General features: G+C 45.0%; 1 protein-coding gene across 1 annotated transcript in view; it reads left to right on the forward strand.

Annotated features, from left to right (window-relative positions):
• Positions 1-19779, forward strand: part of NINL (ninein like) — a 331277-nt gene that overhangs the window by 239110 nt on the left and 72388 nt on the right. The window contains 3 exon segments of the mRNA XM_029594490.1: positions 3801-3960; positions 5671-5789; positions 18906-19252. Coding sequence (XP_029450350.1) covers positions 3801-3960; positions 5671-5789; positions 18906-19252 — 626 coding nt within the window.

The raw sequence follows: 19779 nt of genomic DNA on the forward strand, positions 1-19779 counted from the left end.
AATACTTGCAAGGCAAATTAGGGTTTTGCAGGGGGAGGATGTTCTCACTGGGTGGTCAAAGGTTAAAGGGGCGCAACAGAAAATCCCATTTTGCCACAATACATATAAGAAAGTTACTATTATTATAATGTACTTGCTGATCATTCAGTGTGTGTCTATTTTTTTTTGTTTACACTGACAGACTAACTTTTTTATGGACATGCTATGGTATTGCCATTTTATGCACGTCTGGACTTAATATGCCAAGATTCACACCATTATATGTCACTGAGTTCCCTCTGTCTGCATTGGCAGTCTTTGAGACTATTTTTCAGCCAAGAAACTGCTGCAACAAATTTTTCTCAGCCATGTCTTGGATCCTGTCACAGTTGGGTAGGCCTGCTTCTTCTCACCACTTGATGACTAAGCTCTGGTCTTCGGGCTGTGACCAAATCAACCAGCAATTGCAAACTCAATCACAGAAGTGCAAATGATTTCCTAAAGTCTTTGGGACTTTATACTATGTTTCAGTCGGCGAGTGTTGCTGCAGGAGCTACTCTTGTTTCCTGTGGCCCTGCACCAGCTACTAGTTAGTAGGGATGTGCATTCATTGGGCCATTCGTTTTGTGGGTACACACGTACATCACAAATGAATGGTACGCATGTAACTTGTTAAGAAAATACTTGCATACCATCTGTTCTTACATGCATACCATACATTTGTGAGGTATGTGCATACCCACGAAACAAATGAAATGAATGGTCCAACGAATGGTCAGACCTACCAGTTAGACGCAGTATACCCAGATGGCCTAAGAGGAATGGGCAAGCAGACATAGAATGCCAGAATCGCACACACACACACACACACACACACACACACACACACACACACAGCCCCCCAACTCTCAAGGCTCAAGTTCTGCCATTGCCCATGACTTTTGACTGATTGATGGTTGGCAGCCTTAGCATCCAGTCATGGTCACCAGATGTTTATCACCCATTTATTTCCTCACTGTGCTTTTCCTATAACCCAGCCTTCGTAGCAGCAGCTCTTGGTAGGGGGGCCACAAACTGTGACTTCATTCAGAACTTAGTACACAGGCAACTTGGATCCCACCTGTAGGTATCACTGTTGTGTTAGCAACTGGGATTCTCTCTCCCTTCAGAGCTCTTACGTGCTGTCTCCACAGCATCCCCAGCCCTGGTCATCCTTCAGGGTAAGGAATCAAACTCAGGTCTCCTTCTTAGTAGAGCTTAGTAGAGCTTTTTACTGTTCCAAGAATCTTGCATTTTATTTATTAATGAGTTGTTTTTGTCTTCTTTAGATTTATTTACTATATTTAAAGTAAAAAAACAAACTTACTGTGATCCTTTTCCTAGCATTCATCCAAAATAGAACTGATCATTGCTCTTGCTTAGAAATGTGCATTTGAAATCAATTTTAAGAGTGATGCTCGCAGAAAAATGGCCACATATGCATGCATTCGAGCCTCATGCGAGCAAAACACGTTTTAAGAAGCCGCGAAGTACATGCTTCAAGAGGAAGGGCGCAGAAAAGGGGTCGGGCTTGGGCGTTTTGTGGCGGGGCCAAGACTTATGCGCGTAAGTCCGCATTTTTAAAAAGCTGACCATGGCACGTATCGGCTTGTTATCCATGTATCTTTGTTTCTGATCCTGATGAGGAGCAGGTCTGGAGATCTCATGTTTTAGGGCTTTCGGCACAGCGTGAGGATTCGGAGTCAAGTGGGGGGGGGGGGGGGCTTGCTGGATGAAGAACCAGTGGAGTCTTGAAGACCTTGATATGAACTGGGTAAACTGGTGAACTACTTGGGAAAAACTGTTTTCCCCCTCCCGTGAGCGTGTTTTAAAATCCGCCTGCATATGCACGTAAAAGCCTCTAAAGCCCTAGCCAAAATACGCGCAGGAGGGTTACTTTAAATGATATGCGATTTCTTGCAAGTACAAATTAAAATTGCAGCATCTCTCTGCTTGCGCAGCGACATGTGCGTTTATGGGTGCACGCGCGTTACGCGTACAGGATGTGTTCAGTGGAGCCTACCTATGGCATTGTGTGCATTTGTTAGCAAATTTTGAAAATAAGAAGGCATCCCATTTGACATGATCCAACGTCAGCATCTGCGAGAACTTTGCTGTTTTTGATGGCATGGGCATAGATTCTTAAGGTCTCATGCTATAAAACATTTTTTAGTATAGGCAAAAATGAACTGCTGGGGATCCCCAACTACAACAAAGATGAAGTTTTGCATCATAACATTTTAAACATATCACCGTGATCATTTCTTTTTCTTAGTCTTCCTGCATTGCTAATGTTGTACATGTGTTGAAGTCTTGTTGCCTTGTTTTTTTTATGTCTTCATTTCACTTGCTGTGTGGTACCCGCACTGTTATTTGATGTGTTGATGTTTATCGATAGAACTTGTTGAGCTTCACTGAATTATCTTTTCCATAAAGTAATAGGTGTGGCCTAGACTACCAGACTATGATTTAGGAGTTCAAAATTCTCCACTGACTGTATGTTTTTGGGGAAGACACTTTGCCTCCAGGACCTAGTTGAGAACAAGGCATTTAACTTAATCTGTCTTTGCTGGTCAACAAATTCAATTCTTTTATAATTTTTTTCTTATTGCTACAATAAGTGTGAGTTTCACTAGGACCATGGACTGGTTCACAATTACATTTGCTCACAAGTTCAGACAACTAATTAACTTACAGGCTGATGCAATATAGTGCGCTCAGGCTAGGGCACTGGGTAACGCTCTATTGATCACGCATTTTGAACGTGCTAAAATAACCCCCGATGCAAATCGGGGATTAGTGCGTCCAAAATGCGCCTCCAGTCAAGTGCATAGCTAATAGTGCTCATCACGTACAAATACCATGTAGATGAGGCTATTAACTATTATCCCGTGATGCCAAAAATTGCCGTGTGGCCAAGGCTCCCATTTTAATGCAACAAATTTAACACTTGCCTGGGAGCCTGTGTTAAAGCACTCCAAGCTCAAGGGCTCACTGAAAAAAAACAAAAAGTCCTGTTTTCTGTGATTCCTCCTATTAGTATCGTTGCTATATTAAATAGAGGAACCATGAAAGCAGAATCCTGCTGCATTCGAGGGCTCCCAAAAAAAAAAAAATCCTGCTTTCTGTGGCTCCTTATAGGGGGAACCACAGAAAGCAGCATCCCAAATTGTAACCTCTGCTGGCAGTAAGTAGGGAGCTATAAATTAATATTAAGTGTTTGGCACTTAATATTTAATTAATTCACTCCTTCACTTACTGCTGTTTGGTCCATTCACTGTCACATGTCAGTGAAAGGACCAATCCCCTTTCAGAAAGCTGTCCTGAAAGGGGATTGGTCCTTTTACTGACAAGTGTCAGTGAAAAGGACCAATTGGGAACAGCCCTGCTGGAGGTGGTTGGGGGGGCTGTGGCCAGGCTGTTGTGGGGGTCACAGTCATGTCTCCTGGATGCCTGATGCAGAGCGCTAGGGACACACAAATTACCCATTGCACATCCCTTTTAGTGTGGCAACTCATTTACCTATTGCATCAAGTGCCCAGGAGAGGTGGATATGCTCACATTCAAAAAACGTGCAGCCAGTTTAAATGCATGTTTTTTAATCAATGATATTGCATTAGCTGTCAGTTAATGTGGCACATAGTAATTGGCCCAAGTCCTCTCTCATGTCATGACGTCATATTCTGACGTTAGCATAATCTGTTTTCTCTTTTACTTTACTTTAGGCAGGTAATACTGAGATTTCTTTGTGTGAGCTGTTTATTTTTCTGTTCACTCACTAGGAATTACGTGATCGGAACGACGAACTGCAAGCAGAGCTAGAAATGGTGCGGACCCAACTTCATGAGAGCAAACACCGTCGCTTGCTGGGAAAAATGAAGAACCTCAGGCCAGTGTACCTGAGGAGCAAAGAACAAATCCAGAACACCAATTTCCGTGCTGGTAAAAAAAAAAAAAAAAAAAAGCTCTGTTGCAGAAAACATTTCTTAATATTTTAATTTTTGCTAACTGTGCTGAATTGCTGCATCAGATTTTCTTTATGTGTTCTGTTTCTCTTTTAAGATGGTAAGAATATGAACGATACGGGCATTAAACTGCAAAGAAGTTTGTCTGCTACAGGTTTAAACGATAAGGATAAGGGCCAATTTCATGAGCAAGGGTTTGCAGACATGATCTTCATTGCAGAGGCGCTGCCGTTGGATGGCATTTTGTGTTTGGAGAGGTTAATGAAGTACAGTGGACCCATCGTTTAGGGAACTATTTTTCTACAATTTTTTTTACATATACTGTATACTGAAAGCACTATTTTCCAACTCATCAAAAACCTAAGAAAACTATGTCCAACTCATACTACATGTAATTTAACCTACCTGAGTCTTTAATTCACACCAAGACAGGTGAGATTTTGCATTTAGAGCCTGGTGGCATAGGAGTTTGTTTTCCTGCACCGGTTTAATGCAGTAAGTCAATGATATTCTTTTCACAGTGGAGCTGGGGTTTGGTGATTCAGTTTTATTCTACATTTTCACAAAAATACATTTAAAGAGTACTGTTTGAAAGTTTTTGCTTGCACAGGTTTTCTCTGGTGAGGGTTTACTCCTAGAGTCTGCTAGTTATAAAAGCCTGGGGTAAAAGCAAAATTGTGTAAGCAATCTGACTTGCAAGGGTTTTGCATTTTTTTTTGCCTATCCTTAAATCCAGTCAATAGTGTTTAATAGAAAAAAGACACGATGCTTAATTTTTAGTATTTTCAGAAGCATAAATAGGTTAAATGTGTTCTCAATGCATTGTGCAGTTGGCTTATAAATCTGGAAGAGGTGACTTTGGAAGCTGGCTTGTTCACTGCATGGAGAGAAGAAACAGTGTTACCAGGTTCAGTCAGATACATTTGATGTCCCTGGAGGGAAAGAGATTTTCCCAAGATTAGAGAGCCAATAGCAGAGCTGGTAATGTGATGCCTAACTAATTATTGGACAAACTTCTTAAATACATTTAAAATATGAACATATATGTATTTAGAAACATAGAACTATGCATTTTTTTGTAAGTGACAATAATGACGGCAGAAAAGGACCAAATGGTCCATCCAGTCTGCCCAGCAAGCTTCTTATGGTAGCATCTGCCGTGCCGTGCAGGTTACCCCCTTGTTTCTCTTAAGGATAGTAACTGCCGTTCTGTGCAGGCAGAGGATCCTGGAGGCTGTGAATGGCCATATAAAAAGGAAGTCAATGTTTCATGAACCATAGGAAGCATAGCATTTAGTTTTAGTTCTGTCGTTTTGTTTGGCGTGGCTTAAGATTTAGCTGAAGTATCATTCCATGGCCTGGCAGCAGCACGTCGCACAGGTCTAAGATTCAGCCAAGTGCTTCTCAATTTATTGCTGTAATCACCATAACTCCTGCTCGCTCCCTGAAGTTGAAACAGCGATGATGCCACTGACCAAAGACAAGAATAGTAAGACCTCCTCTTACACAAAAAATGTTCCACTTCCATGAGCCTCTTTTGCAGAGTCTTGGTGCATCGTTTCCTAGGAGAACATTTTTCTGTAGTCTCCATGGCATTCTCCTTCAAGGGAGCCGCTACGTTGTACAGTCATTCATGGTGTGCAATAGATTTTTGAACCGAAACAAAAGCAAGCTGTATCCTTTTCAGGCGTTATTGCTGTGGAAAAGGATTCCTTACCAATGAGTATAGAGACGGAGCTGGTGAAAGAGCAGCTGAAGGAGTGCCAGCAAGAAGTGCAGGACCTCAAAATACAACTGGAGACCAAGGTAAGGTGCTGAAAGTCTAAAAGAGCCCCAGTAAAACATGAAGCGCAGGAATATGCAGTGTACAGGAAAAGCTCCACGCTGCCGGCTGTACGAAATTGGGCTGCGGCAAGCATCAAAGGCTTCTGCTGGCATCATAAACAATCTGTGTCAGCAAGGGCCAGATTGTGCCAAAGGGGTTTTTGTTTTCTCCTTTTTGTGCCTATAGGAAAAATGCTTATTACATCTGGAGCCCTAAAGCGGTCAGTTTGTAACTGCCTGCATTGGTGGTATGGGTATTTTTTTAACTCGCAGACTTTATGTTCCTTTTTCAAGGGGAGCTCACGCCTGCACTTCCAAAATGACCCCACTAACAGTACCCATGCACATTTACACCTGCTAATGTGTGCACAGAATATTTTCAGGGAATTCCAAGCCCTGCTTACAAGAATGCCTCTTCACACAGTGGGGAAAAGCACGTCCACATATGGCCTATGCATGTGCTACTACCAGCATAGTGGGTGAACAATTAAAAAACAATAAAATAAAATAAAAGCCTATTTCAATATCTACCAATACAGTAAAAATTATCAGTATCTGCTGACATAATCAGGCCTGGATTTGTCCATAGGCACACTAAGCCTGCTGCCTAGGGCAGCAAAAATCTGGTGGTGGCAGGCTAGCTGAAGATTTGCTGCCTCCTAGCAGAAAATAGCCCTTTGCTTTAAGCTTTAGCCTCTCTCTTCCTAGGCAGTATGCAGTGAAACAGGAGGGGAGGGGTTGAGGTTGCGGCAGTCAGAGCAGAATAAAGAAAAGCTGCCCTGTTTCCTAATCCAGCCCCTCCCTTTCTGTCCTGTGCAGGCAGGGTGGAAGGCAATAGCACTAGCAGGACCTAAACCAGGAGCTGCAAAAACCTAAATCTGCCACTGGATATTATTGTTTGCCATTGCAGAACAGGGTCAGGAAGAGAAGGGAGGAAGTGGGCAAAGGCAGTTCAGAACCTGGAAACGAGAAAAGAGGATGCAGCAGGGGCTGCAGTGGCAAATGAGGTATTGGGAGGGAGAGAATAGGATGAGGTGGGAGCTCAGTGGCAGAGCAGGGCCTGGGGAGAAAGTAAGGAAGAGGCAGTGGGAGCTGCACTGGCAGACTGGGGTCTGGGAAGGAGGGGAGGAGATGGTGGCAGGATCGAGGCTTGGGAAAGGGGCAGGAAGGATGCTGTGGGGGCTGCAGTAGGCATTCAAGGCCTGGGAGAAAGGGAAGAGATGGCAGCATCAGATGAGGGCCAAGGGAGAGGGGTTTTTTTAAGTATTGGTAAACCACAAAATATAAAACAAAAACATTTTCAAAAAAACTGCCCTTTTAAGAAAATTTCTAGAAGAGAAACACGATAAAACTGAGTCCCTGCTAGATAAATCAGCGTCTTTACTCCTCATCCTATCAGTAATTCTCTGGTTCTGAATGGTGACAACCATTGAATGGTTAGCATAAAAGCTGCTGTATAAGATAGTATTTACACTATTAGAAAACCTTGCAGTATAAAAAGTCTTAGGATAGGAAATTTACAAAGGAAACACATTGTAAACTTCTACTGGCCATCCTTCATTAGAGTTAAAGCAAAACCAGCCTAAACGGACAGTTCTAATGGATGGTCTGACTTTGTTGTTGTGAATCATGTGAACTGTAAACACAAATCGTTCCCTTACTGGATTTTTATGATGCATTTTTTTGATTTGTTTTTGTTGTTGCTGTTTTAGCGCCCTGGCCAGAACATTATTATTATTTTTGTTTTATACTTGCGCATAAAACTCCTTCTTCTGAGTGATGCTCTTTTGGGACTTTTCTGCCTTCAAGACCTGTATTTGGTTAAGGTCTGCAATTTCATACTTGCATCAACCACTTTTATGACATTCTGTGTGTTGTGTAAATGGAGAGAGAATAAACGTGGCTTCCTCTTCATCCAGACAATCAGGTTATGCATGCCAACCAGCAGATAGGGACGGAGATCAACAGGCTCGCGGATCTCACGCCTTATATACTACTCCTTGCTGTCACCAGCCTGCCGGTATTCTCTCTCTCCAGCAGATGGTGGCCATATATCCTGTGCTATGGACTCAGGCCTGGTAGGCTGAGCAGGAAAGTGTGGAATAGCTCCTGAGGTGTGAAAGTCGAGCAACTTTTTCCCTCTGTCGCGCAGGGGTCCTGGGGTCATTGATTAGACAGAAGAGAAGCTCCAGAAGTGAAAGCCTTGTGCTCCCTCCTTTTGTGGAGCAGGGACTTCCAGGGGTCCTTTAGGGTGGCACTTCCCCTCCATTCTCTCCTCTTTCCTTCTTCCTCTTAAATTTTGCCCCCCCCTCCCCCAGTGATCATTTTTAATGCATGAAAGCTGTGCCTTTAAATTTTGGGGCTGTTCTTTTTGTGCAGCATTAAAGTAAAAAAAATAAAGAATAACGAGGGAGGCCCGGCTGCTCAGCGGCAATCAACTCCGGTAGTGTGGGGGAGGGACAGCTGTTTTGGGCTCCGGGGAGTCCTACTGGTATGGGGGAGGGGTAAGTTTTCCTGAATTTGAATTTTTTGTGTGGAACTACCCTCTTTTCAACCTCAGGAAACGGACAGAAGATGACACCGGCTGCAGACCAAAGCATGCAAACTGCACTCTCTGCAGCAGGCCATGTCAGGAAAACTCAGGCGAGGGGTAGCTCCAGATTATGTCACAAATGCTCTCTGGCCGAGGGGAGCTTCAGGGCTGTGATTTCATGCTGATGGGGGTTTGGATCAGGGTCCGCAGCTTGCCATCAGAATTTGGCAGGGCTGTTAGAGCAGCAGAGAACTGCAGCAAACAGATCTCAGTCACGGGGCACTGAAGATGATTTTGGCTAACCCCCCCCCCCCACCCCCTGTTATAGTCCCGGGAGGTTGGAGTATAGGTGCAGCAGTGACCCTGATGTCAGCCCTGCTTCTGATGCTCCTGTCCTCCCACATTGGACATCTCTGCCATAGCCTAGGCTGTGATTTCCTAGGAATTTTTGTAGGGGATTGCAGGCTTTTGCCTGGGGCAGAGCACAAGCCAAATGTCTGCCTCTGCTCTCCCGGCACATGGCTATTCCTTGGACCCACGGGGTAGAGAGTGGACAAAGGCATTGATGGACAAGTGTCTTCTGTAGGACTCCCTTGAAGGTTTTAAAAGGCTCCCTCTGGACTACAGTGAGGAGGAGTTGGAAGTGTTACGTTTGGCTGGCCGTGCTAGCTACTTCGTGGCCAGCCTCAGTGTTGGGATTTTGCTTGTTTCATAGGCTCACCATGCCCTGCATCTACCTTCAATGATGCGTTCCCACCAGCAGAGGCAACCATTGTGCTCTTTTCCGAACTACCTAAGTCATCTCTTTACTGACTACCTGACTCAGCCTATGGTGCCGCTTCCTCTCCACCAGGCATCCTCAGTGAGCTTAATATCCAGCCTTGACAAGCTCCTACTCAATGCTTGCACCATGCTCAAGCTCCAGCCTTATGTAACTCAGCCTTTCCTGTTCACCTTAACCTTTTCAAGGAGTCAGTCTTGGCTCTCTGACCTGGCCACTGTTTTGTTGCTTTATTCTTTATGTCCTCTGAGCCATTTTGCTCCTAGCACCTTGCTCTGTGGCCTACCTAGGCCTTGCCTTGCCTTGTGGCGTCCGGGCCTTCATGCTTCCTGCTTCTTGCCTTGTGATCTATCTAGGCCTTATCTTGTCTTATGGCCTCTAGGCATGCCATTACCTTAGGTCTTGCTCTGTGGCCTACCCAGGTCTTAGCTTACTTAGTGGCCTTCGGGCCTCGAGCCTTGCTGCCTTCAGGCTTCTGTGTTCTCTGTTCTGTTACCATTGCCTGCCTTATCTAAGTCCTGCCCTAGTCTGCTTTGTTTAATACTGTCCTTGTCTGATCTTGTCATGCCCTGCCCACTCCTGTCTGTTCTAGTATCCTGTTCACAGCATCCTGCTCCGTCCACACCCTGGCATCCATTCCTTGTCCCGTTTCCTGCTTAGTGTCCAGTCCAGTTCCCTACTTTGCTTGTATCTCTTCTTGGCTGTGCTCACCACCTTGCCTTGTCTCTGTCTATCGCAGCCCCAGTTCTTGTTCCACATCCAGTTCCTGTACCAAGCTTTGCCTCATCCAGCTCCTGTTCCAAGCCTTGGCAAGTCCTGCCTGCACTCCGTTCTCTAGTTCTGCCTTCACATCATGCCCAAGCTTCCAGCCTGTGTCCAGCCTTGGTCTGTAGTACTGACTCACTGTGATGTACTGCTGCCGCAGAGACCTACTGGCCCCTAGAACCCAAGACTCAACCTGCAGAGAGGGGGCTGGCTAGGTGGAAGACTGGCTCTAGTCCTGCCAGCATCCTGCCTTGCAGTCCTGTACTACTTCTGGGGTGATGTAGCCTCAGCAGAGAGACCCCGACATCAGGGATGCCAATCTTCCCTTCCTGTCGCCGTCCACCACAACTTAGGCATATTCACACTGCTGCCTTGTAGGTCCCTAGGCAGGAAATCCCTTTATAGCAGCTGCTGATGGGTCACCTGCTCGGGGAATTTAAAACCCACTCATATAGCTGACCAGCGCCCTCGCAACAGGTCTCCTGCTAGACTTCAGCAGTACTAGTTGCCAGCATTTCTCTGTGTCTCCCTGTCTGTTCCAGTATGTTTCCAATTGTTTCTGATCCTCTCCTGGTTTTGCCTCTGTCTGTTCATTTGGTCCTTGTGCTTCTGTCTGCCCTGCGTTGTTCCCTTTTGGCTCTGTTTCCAGCGTGCCTCGACCCCAGACCAAACTTCAACTCTGCCTTGCTCTCCGCCTGCCTCGACCCTAGATTGGACTTCATCTCTGCCTTGCTCTCTGCTCAGTTTGTAAGTCCTGCTGGCTGCCAGAACCTGCAGGCACAACCCAAGGGGGAGGTGGTTGGCTAAGCGGAAAACCTTGGCCACAGTGATTCAGCTGCCGCCTGATTAAGGCCTATTTTGTGCATATATAAAATAGGCTGTACCAACTTAACAGAGGTCCAATAGCCTCCTCCTCAGCCAGCATGACAGGAAGAAGGAGAAGTTTCTCGTGCAGGCAAGGACAGTATATGAGGAGTCCCTGTCATTAGAGGCAGGAGTGGCATATTTAGCTGATGCTGAACATGATTTGGTCATTGGAGTAGCAGCCATAATAGTGGCTCAGAGATTTCTCTGGATGCACAACTGGTCAACAAACTATGGGCCGGATTTTAAAAGCCCTGCACGCATAAAATCCGGCCGGATTTACGTGCGCAGGACACTCGCGCGCCTATTTTGCATAGGCTGCCGGCGCGCGCACAGCCCCGGGACATGCGTAAGTCCCGGGGCTTCGTAAAAGGGGCGGGGAGGGGGCGGGGAGGGGGCATGTCCAGGGGCGTGTCAGGGGGCGGTTCGGGGTGGGACCGGGTGCGTGGCGTCGGCCCAGGGACGTGGTCGAGGCCTCCGGACCAGCCCCCGGGTTGGGTGATGGCGTGCCAGCAGCCCGCTGGCGTGCGCAGATTTACGCCTGCTGAAAGCAGGCGTAAATCTGCCAACTAAGGTAGGGGGGGGGTTTAGATAGGGCCGGGGGGGTGGGTTAGGTAGGGGAAGGGAGGGGAAGGTGCGGGGGTGGAAAGAAAGTTCCCTCCGAGGCCGCTCCGATTTCGGAGCGGCCTCGTAAATTTATAAAATCTACCCCTATATCTCTACAAGAAATTTGATTAAGCTGCCCCTTAAGGGTTGGATCTATAGAAGATGGCAAAGGCATAGAGTGCCTCCCAGAGGATAGAATGAGGAGTCTATTGCAGAATTTCTCCTCTTATAATAGATGTTGAGACTCAAGAAAATTCAGGCAAAGCTGAGATTTTCAGGACAGAGGTCTAGGTTTTATTCCAGATTCCAATCCTTTTGTTCCAAGGAGGGAGATAAGGACAAATCCTCTGGCTCCAGCTCCTCTAAAATGGCACATTGAGTTCTTGGGACCCTATCACCGGTACCAGAGATAGGTGGATGGCTGTCTCTATTTTATCAGGGATGGGCCTGGATTATGACAGATCAATGGGTCCTGGAGATTATAAACATGGTTACACCTTGGAATTTGCCTGTCCCATTTCTGATGCATTTAAGTTTCCCTCATCGCTCACCTGGTAAAGTGAGGCTGTATGGGCTACTCTGCAGAGATTTCTGGACTTTCAGGCTCTACCGTTTTGATCAGCAACAACCCCGAGAGCCTCTTCAAACGTGATGGTGGTGGTAGCAGCTACGATGTGCAGGGAGAATATTTTGATTCACTCTTATTCTGGGCATTTGGCTGATAAGAGCTAAGTCCTTTCAGGAGAGCATTGCAACCTTTCAGCAGATATTAATGGAATTGGAGTTTATTGTCGATTTTCTCGAGAGCAGTTTTCAGTTGTCTCAGACACTGGATTATTTGGGAGCTCAGTTCAATATGGAGATAGGACATGTACATCCAACAGAACAAAGAGTTCAGAAGTTGTGTAGCCAGATCTAGGCATTGGGGAAGTGAAAAACTACACCATCTGATTCTATTTCCAGATTTTTGGATCTAGAGAAGCAGCCTTGGATCCAGTACTGTGGGCGAGAGTGCAAGTGCATCCTCTTCAAAGGGTATTGCTTTCCAGATGGGATCCTCCGTCCCAAGACTATTCTGTGAGACTACTGCTGCTGGAGGTGATACAACAGAGCTAGACTGCAAGCATTTCGAATACGAAGTAGATGTGGTGTTCCCCCATCTGGATCGTTGTGATGTCAGATGCCAGTCTGTTGGGCTTGGGGATGTGCTATTGGAACCTGTTTGCTCAGGGACAGGAGACCCCTGAGGAAGAGAGCTGGTCCATCAACCACTTGGAGCCCAGAGCAATTTGGCTGGCTGTTCTTGATTTCGCACCTAAGGTAGTGAAGAAAGTGGTCAGGTTAATGTCTGACCAGGGGTGGATTGGCCTATCGGGGCTTCGGGTATGCCCCAGTGGGCCAGTCAAGTGGTTGCCGGTCTAACTTGTGCAGGGCATCATTAGCACTGGGCACCCAGGGCTTGTTCCCCGAGTCTCAGCCACAGCTCCTGCCTATCTATTTTTAAGCCCCAGTTTATCCCCAGCAATTCCTAGTTTCTCTGCTCCTGATTAGAGATAGTCTGAGGGAGTCTTTTGCTCCACTGTGTCCCTCCTTCCTGTGGACTGAAGAGAAGGCTGATATGTCTGTGGGGCCTACGCAGCAGCTGAATTGCCTGGGTCTGTGCGGCCGAAAAGAGAAGGCCACTGTTAGTCGGGCTGTGCAGCCTTCTTTTTTCCACCTCACAACCCAGCTGATGGCCTCTTTGCTTCAGCTGCATGGCCAAGTTGACTGCGGCCTCTTTTCTTCAGCATCACCGCTGAAGCTGGGCTGCGCAGTGGAAAAGAGACTGTTGCAGGGAGCTGTGCCCCTTAAAAGACTCTTGCACCTATATGGCTGCATGAACAAAAGATGCTTTTGCGCTCATGAGCTGTGCAGCAAGGTGGTTGTTACATCAGTGGGTCCTCACGGCTGAAGAAAGAAGGCTGATGCTACTTGAACTCTGCAGGTTCCTTGGAGAGAGAGATTAATATGTGTGTGAGTAAATAGAATTCAAGACAGTGTGTGTGTGTGTGTGTGTGTGTGTGAGAGAGAGTGTCATTGTACAGGAACAAGGAAAAGGCTGCTGTTATTGATATGTTCCAGGGAGAGAGAGAGAGCAAGTGTTTGTGTGTGTGTGTGTGTGTGTGTTTGTGTGTGTGAGAGAGCATATATATGTGAGATGGAGCATATGTATGAGCAAATAGCTGTAAGAGAGCATGTGGGTGAACATGTGTAGGAGCATGTGTGTATGTGAGCAAATTCCATGTAAGACTGCATGTGTGTGTGTATGAGAGAGAGAAGCTGTGCAGGTCCAAGGAGGCCTCTGTTTGTACGTTCTGGAGAGAGAGAGAGAGAGAGTGTATGTGCATGAGAGAGAATATGTGTGTGAGATAGCATATTCACACTCTCTCTCTCTCTCTCTCTCAGCAATGTGATAAATGTGTTGCGGAAAATACCTATGCAATGAGGGAGCAGAGAAATTAACCTAAACATTCCCCTTTTTTTTTATCACGGGCACTATTTCCGATATATTTATAGCATTTTCATGAATCCAGGGGTAAGTTAGCCAGCTATATTCAATAATATGGCTGCACTGTTGAATAAGCTGCACTGGCTGCTCCACAAGAGAAAGCAGGATTCCATATGAAGCTGTGCTGCTTTGGGTTAGTGGTTCTCCCTAGTCTCGGCCAGGGCTTAATTTTCAATTTTATAAGCTCAGGGAACAGTAAGGGTCACCTCTCTCCCCTGGAGTCAGTAGGCAGAACAGAGCCTGGGGAACCATAAAAGCAGCAGACTGTGCAGCCTGCAGTCAATGGGAATCTACTAGTGTGGTAGGAGGGTTTGCGGAGAAGTGGAGGCAAGCTACAGACACAGGAAGGAAGGGGAAAGCCAGGAGAAAAGCCTATGCAGGGTTGGGGAGGCTTCTGTCTGAGGTGACTGTACAGAGCTCTGATAGAAGCAGCTGTTTATGGAACCAGTGAGTCTCCTAGAGAATGGGATTGGGAAAGGGAGGGGGCTACTGCAGAATGGGGGAAGAGCTGGCAGCAAGTATGATGCAGCAGTGCTGGACTGGGGGCACTGACTTTGAGGCCGATGCAATAAAAGTGCGTAAAAAGCGGGCGCTGAACAGTCAGCGCCCGCTTTCTTAACACGCCATGCAATATTTAAATTAGGGAGGTCGAGTTAGCAAGGAGGTGCTAGGTTCGCTTGCGTACCCCTAGCGCCTCCTTGCTAACGCGACCCCGATCGGTTTTCCTAACTCGGCAGTCAGCCAGTTAGGAAAACCGACACCGATTTTAAGGATGTCAATTTCCCTAACTTGGCTGTCTTTTAAGTACAGTTTCTTTAAGCATTTACAACAAGTACAGAAAAGCTCCAGGCAGGCGTTAATTGCTAAGGACTAAATGTGTGTCCTAGATGCACTTTTTTTTTTTTTGCATCTGGAGTGAATGCTAATAGCCTCAGTCACATGCATTTGCATGGGATGAGCGCTATTAGACTCACTCCACATCGGTCGCGTGTTGAATAGGCGCTAATCCCCTTATTGCATTAGGGGATTCATTAGCGCCTATTTAACCTGTGTCCGACTGTGGGTTATACAGTGCGCTCAGCTAAGCGCATCTTATTACATTGGCCCCTGTGTGAACACATAAGCAGCAATTCAACAGTAGCATGTCAGAGAGGGTGTTTGTGGGTCTGTGTCAGAGTGTGAGAGAGACACCATACCCATATACACTTTGTCTGTGAGACAGACACTCACACACATGCACAACACTCTCAGTTTATGGGTGTGTTTTTCTGTCTGAAAAATACTATATGCCTTTGTGGGTGTTAGTATGTATGTGCCAATAAAGTTTCTGCAATTTAAAAAATCTGTTTGTGACTGAGCATGTATGTTTCTGACATTGGCTGGCAGGGTCATTACTTGCAACTGGTTCAAGAGCCAGACCAGGAATCCAGAATATATCTCTATAAGAGATATAAGCCGATGTATAGGGGGCCCAATCAATTTGCATGGATGGAATGGGGGCTGCAACTCTGCTCACCCCTGGTCTAGAATGTTTTCAACTTCTTAGTTATTTAGGAAAGATGAAGTTTATTTTGAAGATATTTTGGCTCGGTTCTGCTGGGTTGACTTAGTATGCTTTTAAGAGCTATTGACACACGTGTAGCAGGGAAAATGCATGAGGATGACAGATACCCCATGGGCCGGTTTTGAAAAAAATCCCCTGGCAAAACGGGGAACCAAGATGGCCGCCGCATCGTGAGCACAAGAATCTTTCTCCTCCGTTTCTCCTCGCAATTTTTCCTAAAACTTTCTGCCAAGTAAACTTAAAATTTCATGCCTCATTCGAAAAGAAAGGCAAGGATTCGAGAGATCCTTACCTCTACTCCTGAAACTGCAATGCGGCAAACTTGTTTAGAGGAAGCTTTTTGTGCGGCACAACAAACACCGGTGAGCTTGGCTGCTGGCGTCTTAGACGGAAAGCGGCCGTCGGACGCCCTAGCCGAAGAAATATCCTTAAGCCCCGGAGCCCCAGCAGTGCCCTCTTTGTCATACAGACCCCAGTCTCCTGGGGGGACGGAACAGCAGACAGCTCCATCGCGTACCTCCGAGGTTGCTCAGAGAGGACATGAGGAATTTTCATTGTCCTCGGTGAGCCAGGAAGAACAAGGCTCCAGAGACAACATGGAGGATTCGCGGCAGGAGAGTCCAGACAAGAGGGCCCCCATGGCGATAAGAGGTGAGGAGACCTGGATTCATGTGGAGTTGAGCACAGATCTGGTAATGCCGGAAAAAATAACTCTCACTGAAATTTGGAAAGTGCTTTCAAAAATGAATACTGCTATGAACGAACTGACTAAAGCTGTTAATAACAATATGAATAAAACTCAAAATCTGGAAATAAGAGTACAGGCAGTTGAGAAAACTTTAAAAAATGCAGAAACAGAGATAAAGGAGATAAAAGAGGTTCAAACTAACTTTATTAAGTCTGAAAATATGCTGAATAATAGGATGGACTTCTTAGAAAATGAAGTAAGGAAAAATAACTTAAGATTTCTTTTTTTTCCTAAAACAAAATGGGCAAATGCGAAAGATCTTCTTAAAAGTTACTTTATAAATATACTGGGATTGTCTGAGAATGCTATTCCAGAATTTTCAAAAATCTATTATCTTCCTGGGAAAGAAGATATAAAGCAGCAAGAAGACCGGGATAACACTGTATACGATAACCTTACAGATTTCCTGGAGAAATCCTATGAGGCCAAAATTGAAGTGAGAGCAACTTTGTTTGTGACTTTTCTTCTCCTTTTTGATAAAGAAAATATATTGAGACTATCCTTTAGAAAACATCAATCTTCCTTTTATGGGTCTCAAGTGAGAGTGTTCCCCGACATTACAAAAAGAACACAGGAAAAAAGGAAGTTATTTCTTCAGATGAAAGATGAAGTCCTCTCTCGAGGAGCTAAATATTTCCTGCGATTTCCCTCTAGATGTCTTTTGGTTCACCAAAATGATAGATATATTTTTTCGGACCCTCAACAGCTACGTCTATACCTGGACTCACATTCTTAATGTCTCCATGTGGATCTAGGGCATAGAAGGAAAGTAAATGTTGTGCTAGATAAAACTGCCATTTCCTTAATTCTTTCTTATGAACCGCTTTATATGGTTCCCCATTTGTTCTTATAAAAAAATAAATGTTTATTTCTTAATATGTAGAATTGGAAGGAATATCACTCCTGTAATATTTGATTTAAACTTAAATTCAGTTCTTTGTATTGTTAAGATAGGAGAAGTATATACCTCCTGTACCAATATTATTTTTCTGTTTTTCTTTTAAAGTTGTTGTCATTATATGATAATGGAAATTCAAATAAAAATAAAATTAAAAAAAAATTAAATTAAATTAAAAAAAAAAAAAAAAATCCCCTGGGCCAATATTTTCCATCAAGTCCGCCCCTGAGTCTGACAATGTCTTGCTGGTAACACACATAAATCTTTAATGGTGAACATGAAGTCCTCAAGTGTCATTAGGAATAGGTATGATTCTTCCTTAGGCAGAAGGGAATTTGCAGGATTTGACAGTGTCTCACATAGCAGGCGTAGACAATTTTCAGGCGGATTACTCAGTTGCAACATCATAGATCCTGGAGAATGGGCTCTGTCTGAAAAGGCCTTCGATCAAATTGTCACCAGCTGGAGTTGGACCTGATGGCATCCAGCCTGAATGTGAAGGCATGCAGACTTTTCAGCTGAATAATTGTCAGAATTACAAGCACTTTCGTGTATGGAGTCTTCTTATTGCTTACAGATGATAGAGTCCAAATACTTTCGGTTCTTTCCTTTCTTCTGAAGATAGTTTTGGATTTCCATTTGAATCAGTTAGTTCACAAGCAGACAGATTCTGAAGATTGTGCACATCTTCGTCTCTTAGATGGGAGGAGACATCTATTAAGATATCTCCAGGTCATTAGCCCTGTCAGGAGATCTGATCATCAGTTTATCCTCTATAGTGGAGTGTGGAAAAGTGAGGCGGCCACTAGTTACAGTGGCGTGCTGGTTTAAAGAGATTATTACAGCGGCTTATGAGGACTCCAGTACTCCAGTGCCAAAGCTGATTTGGGCTCATTCCACAAGAGCACAGATTACTTTGTGGACGGAGTTACGTTTGATCTCTCCTGTGAGATCTGTAGAGCAGCAATGTGGTCTTCATTGCATACCTTTTTGAAGCATTACTGTCTAGATGTCAGGGTTAGAGAGGATGCCTCTTTCACCTCCATGGATTTGTGAGGCAGTGCCTTGCCCTGTATTAGAGTAGTTTGGCTACATCCCGAATGTCTGGACTGGTCAGACTGAATGAAGAGGAAGGTGAAACTACTTCTTACTTGATGATTTCCTTTCCTTGAATGCAGTCAGACCAGTCCAGGACCTTCCCTATGCTGCTACTGTCTTCAGTGTTTTTGTTCACTCGCTGCATTGCAGATGATGATGTTTGCAGGCATGCTACTGGAGTTAGGAAGCATCATGAACGTTTATGCTTCGCTTCAGGTGAGTGATTCCTTATACTGTTGATGGAAACTATTCCTTTGTTTCTTCTACCATGCTCTTGTGGAGGTTCACCGGGTTTAAAAAAAAAATTAGAAAAATAAGTAACCACTATTGTACTTGAATTGTGGGGTTGTACTAATGTCCACAGTTAGCTTGTTACAGAAATACTGGCAGGCTGGTGTCAGAACAGAGGTATATAAATGATCTCTGTCTCCATCTGCTGATTGGTTTGCATAACCTGATTGGATTAACCTGATTGTATTCAAGGAAAGGAAATTATCAGGTAAGAAGTAATTTTACAATGCTTCAAAATAATAAAACTACACCAGTAAGCCTACACCTCCAGTAACCTCATAAAAGTAACTTGTGATCTGATTTAAGCCCGTGAGGCTGAATTCCTTATTCTGTCTCCTTAAGTGCAGGATAAAATTCTGTTGAGAACAATTTGCCAATGATGAAATGTTGTCCCTCCACCAGGTCAATTATTATGAGAGGGAAATCGAATTAATGAAAAGGAACTTTGAGAAGGAAAGGAAGGACATTGAGCAGGGTTTTAAGATTGAGATCAGCGAGCTTGAAGAGCAGAAGGTGGACCTTGAAGAAAGAAACGCGAAGCTTCAAGAAGTAACAGAGAGCGTGAGAGATCAGCTCCAGAAGGCCTGCCACAGCCAAGAGCTGGAGAAGAGATCTGAGAAGGAGCGGGCCGAGCTGGAACAGTACTATGCCAAGGAGATCTCCAGCCTAGGGCAGAGGCTCGCCCAGGAGAAAGACCAGCTGGAAGCAGAACTGAAGAGGAGACATCAGGATGAGCTACAGCTAATGAGGTCTGGTAACCCCCTTTACTGTATGGGATCTGAGAATGTGCAAATAGCGGGCAGCTGCCCTTTACCTGGAACAGAAATGAGATGTGAGAATAGAAAAGGGATAATTTTTATTTTGTTACATTCTGGAAATCCCGTGGGAGAGGGGGGAAAAGGAATGAGTTAGGTACTTTAAAATATCAAAGTGACTGCCATTGAACGAGAAGATGGTCTCATCTTTCTAAATAAGTAGTTGTTTCTTAGATTTTCACTGTAGCCTTTTTCCTTTTCTGCATCTTTTCCTTGTGGTAAATTTAAGCCTTCAAATTGAGTTGAGTGGTCATGGCCAGCTCTTTCCCTCTTTATCTGCACACGTGGAGATAAACCTGAACCTGACTGCAGTCCTTCCCTCCCCCCCCTCCAACCAGGTGATCAGTTCTGTGGGGAAAATGCTTTCCATTGGTCAGCTCGGGCAATCCCTGAGAAAAGAAGAAAGAAGGATTGCACTTCCACTGGTGCAGGCACATGATAGATGTGCCTTTTAGTATTAC

This window comes from Rhinatrema bivittatum, chromosome 3 (assembly GCF_901001135.1).
Source record: "Rhinatrema bivittatum chromosome 3, aRhiBiv1.1, whole genome shotgun sequence".
Taxonomy (NCBI): Eukaryota; Metazoa; Chordata; class Amphibia; order Gymnophiona; family Rhinatrematidae; genus Rhinatrema; species Rhinatrema bivittatum.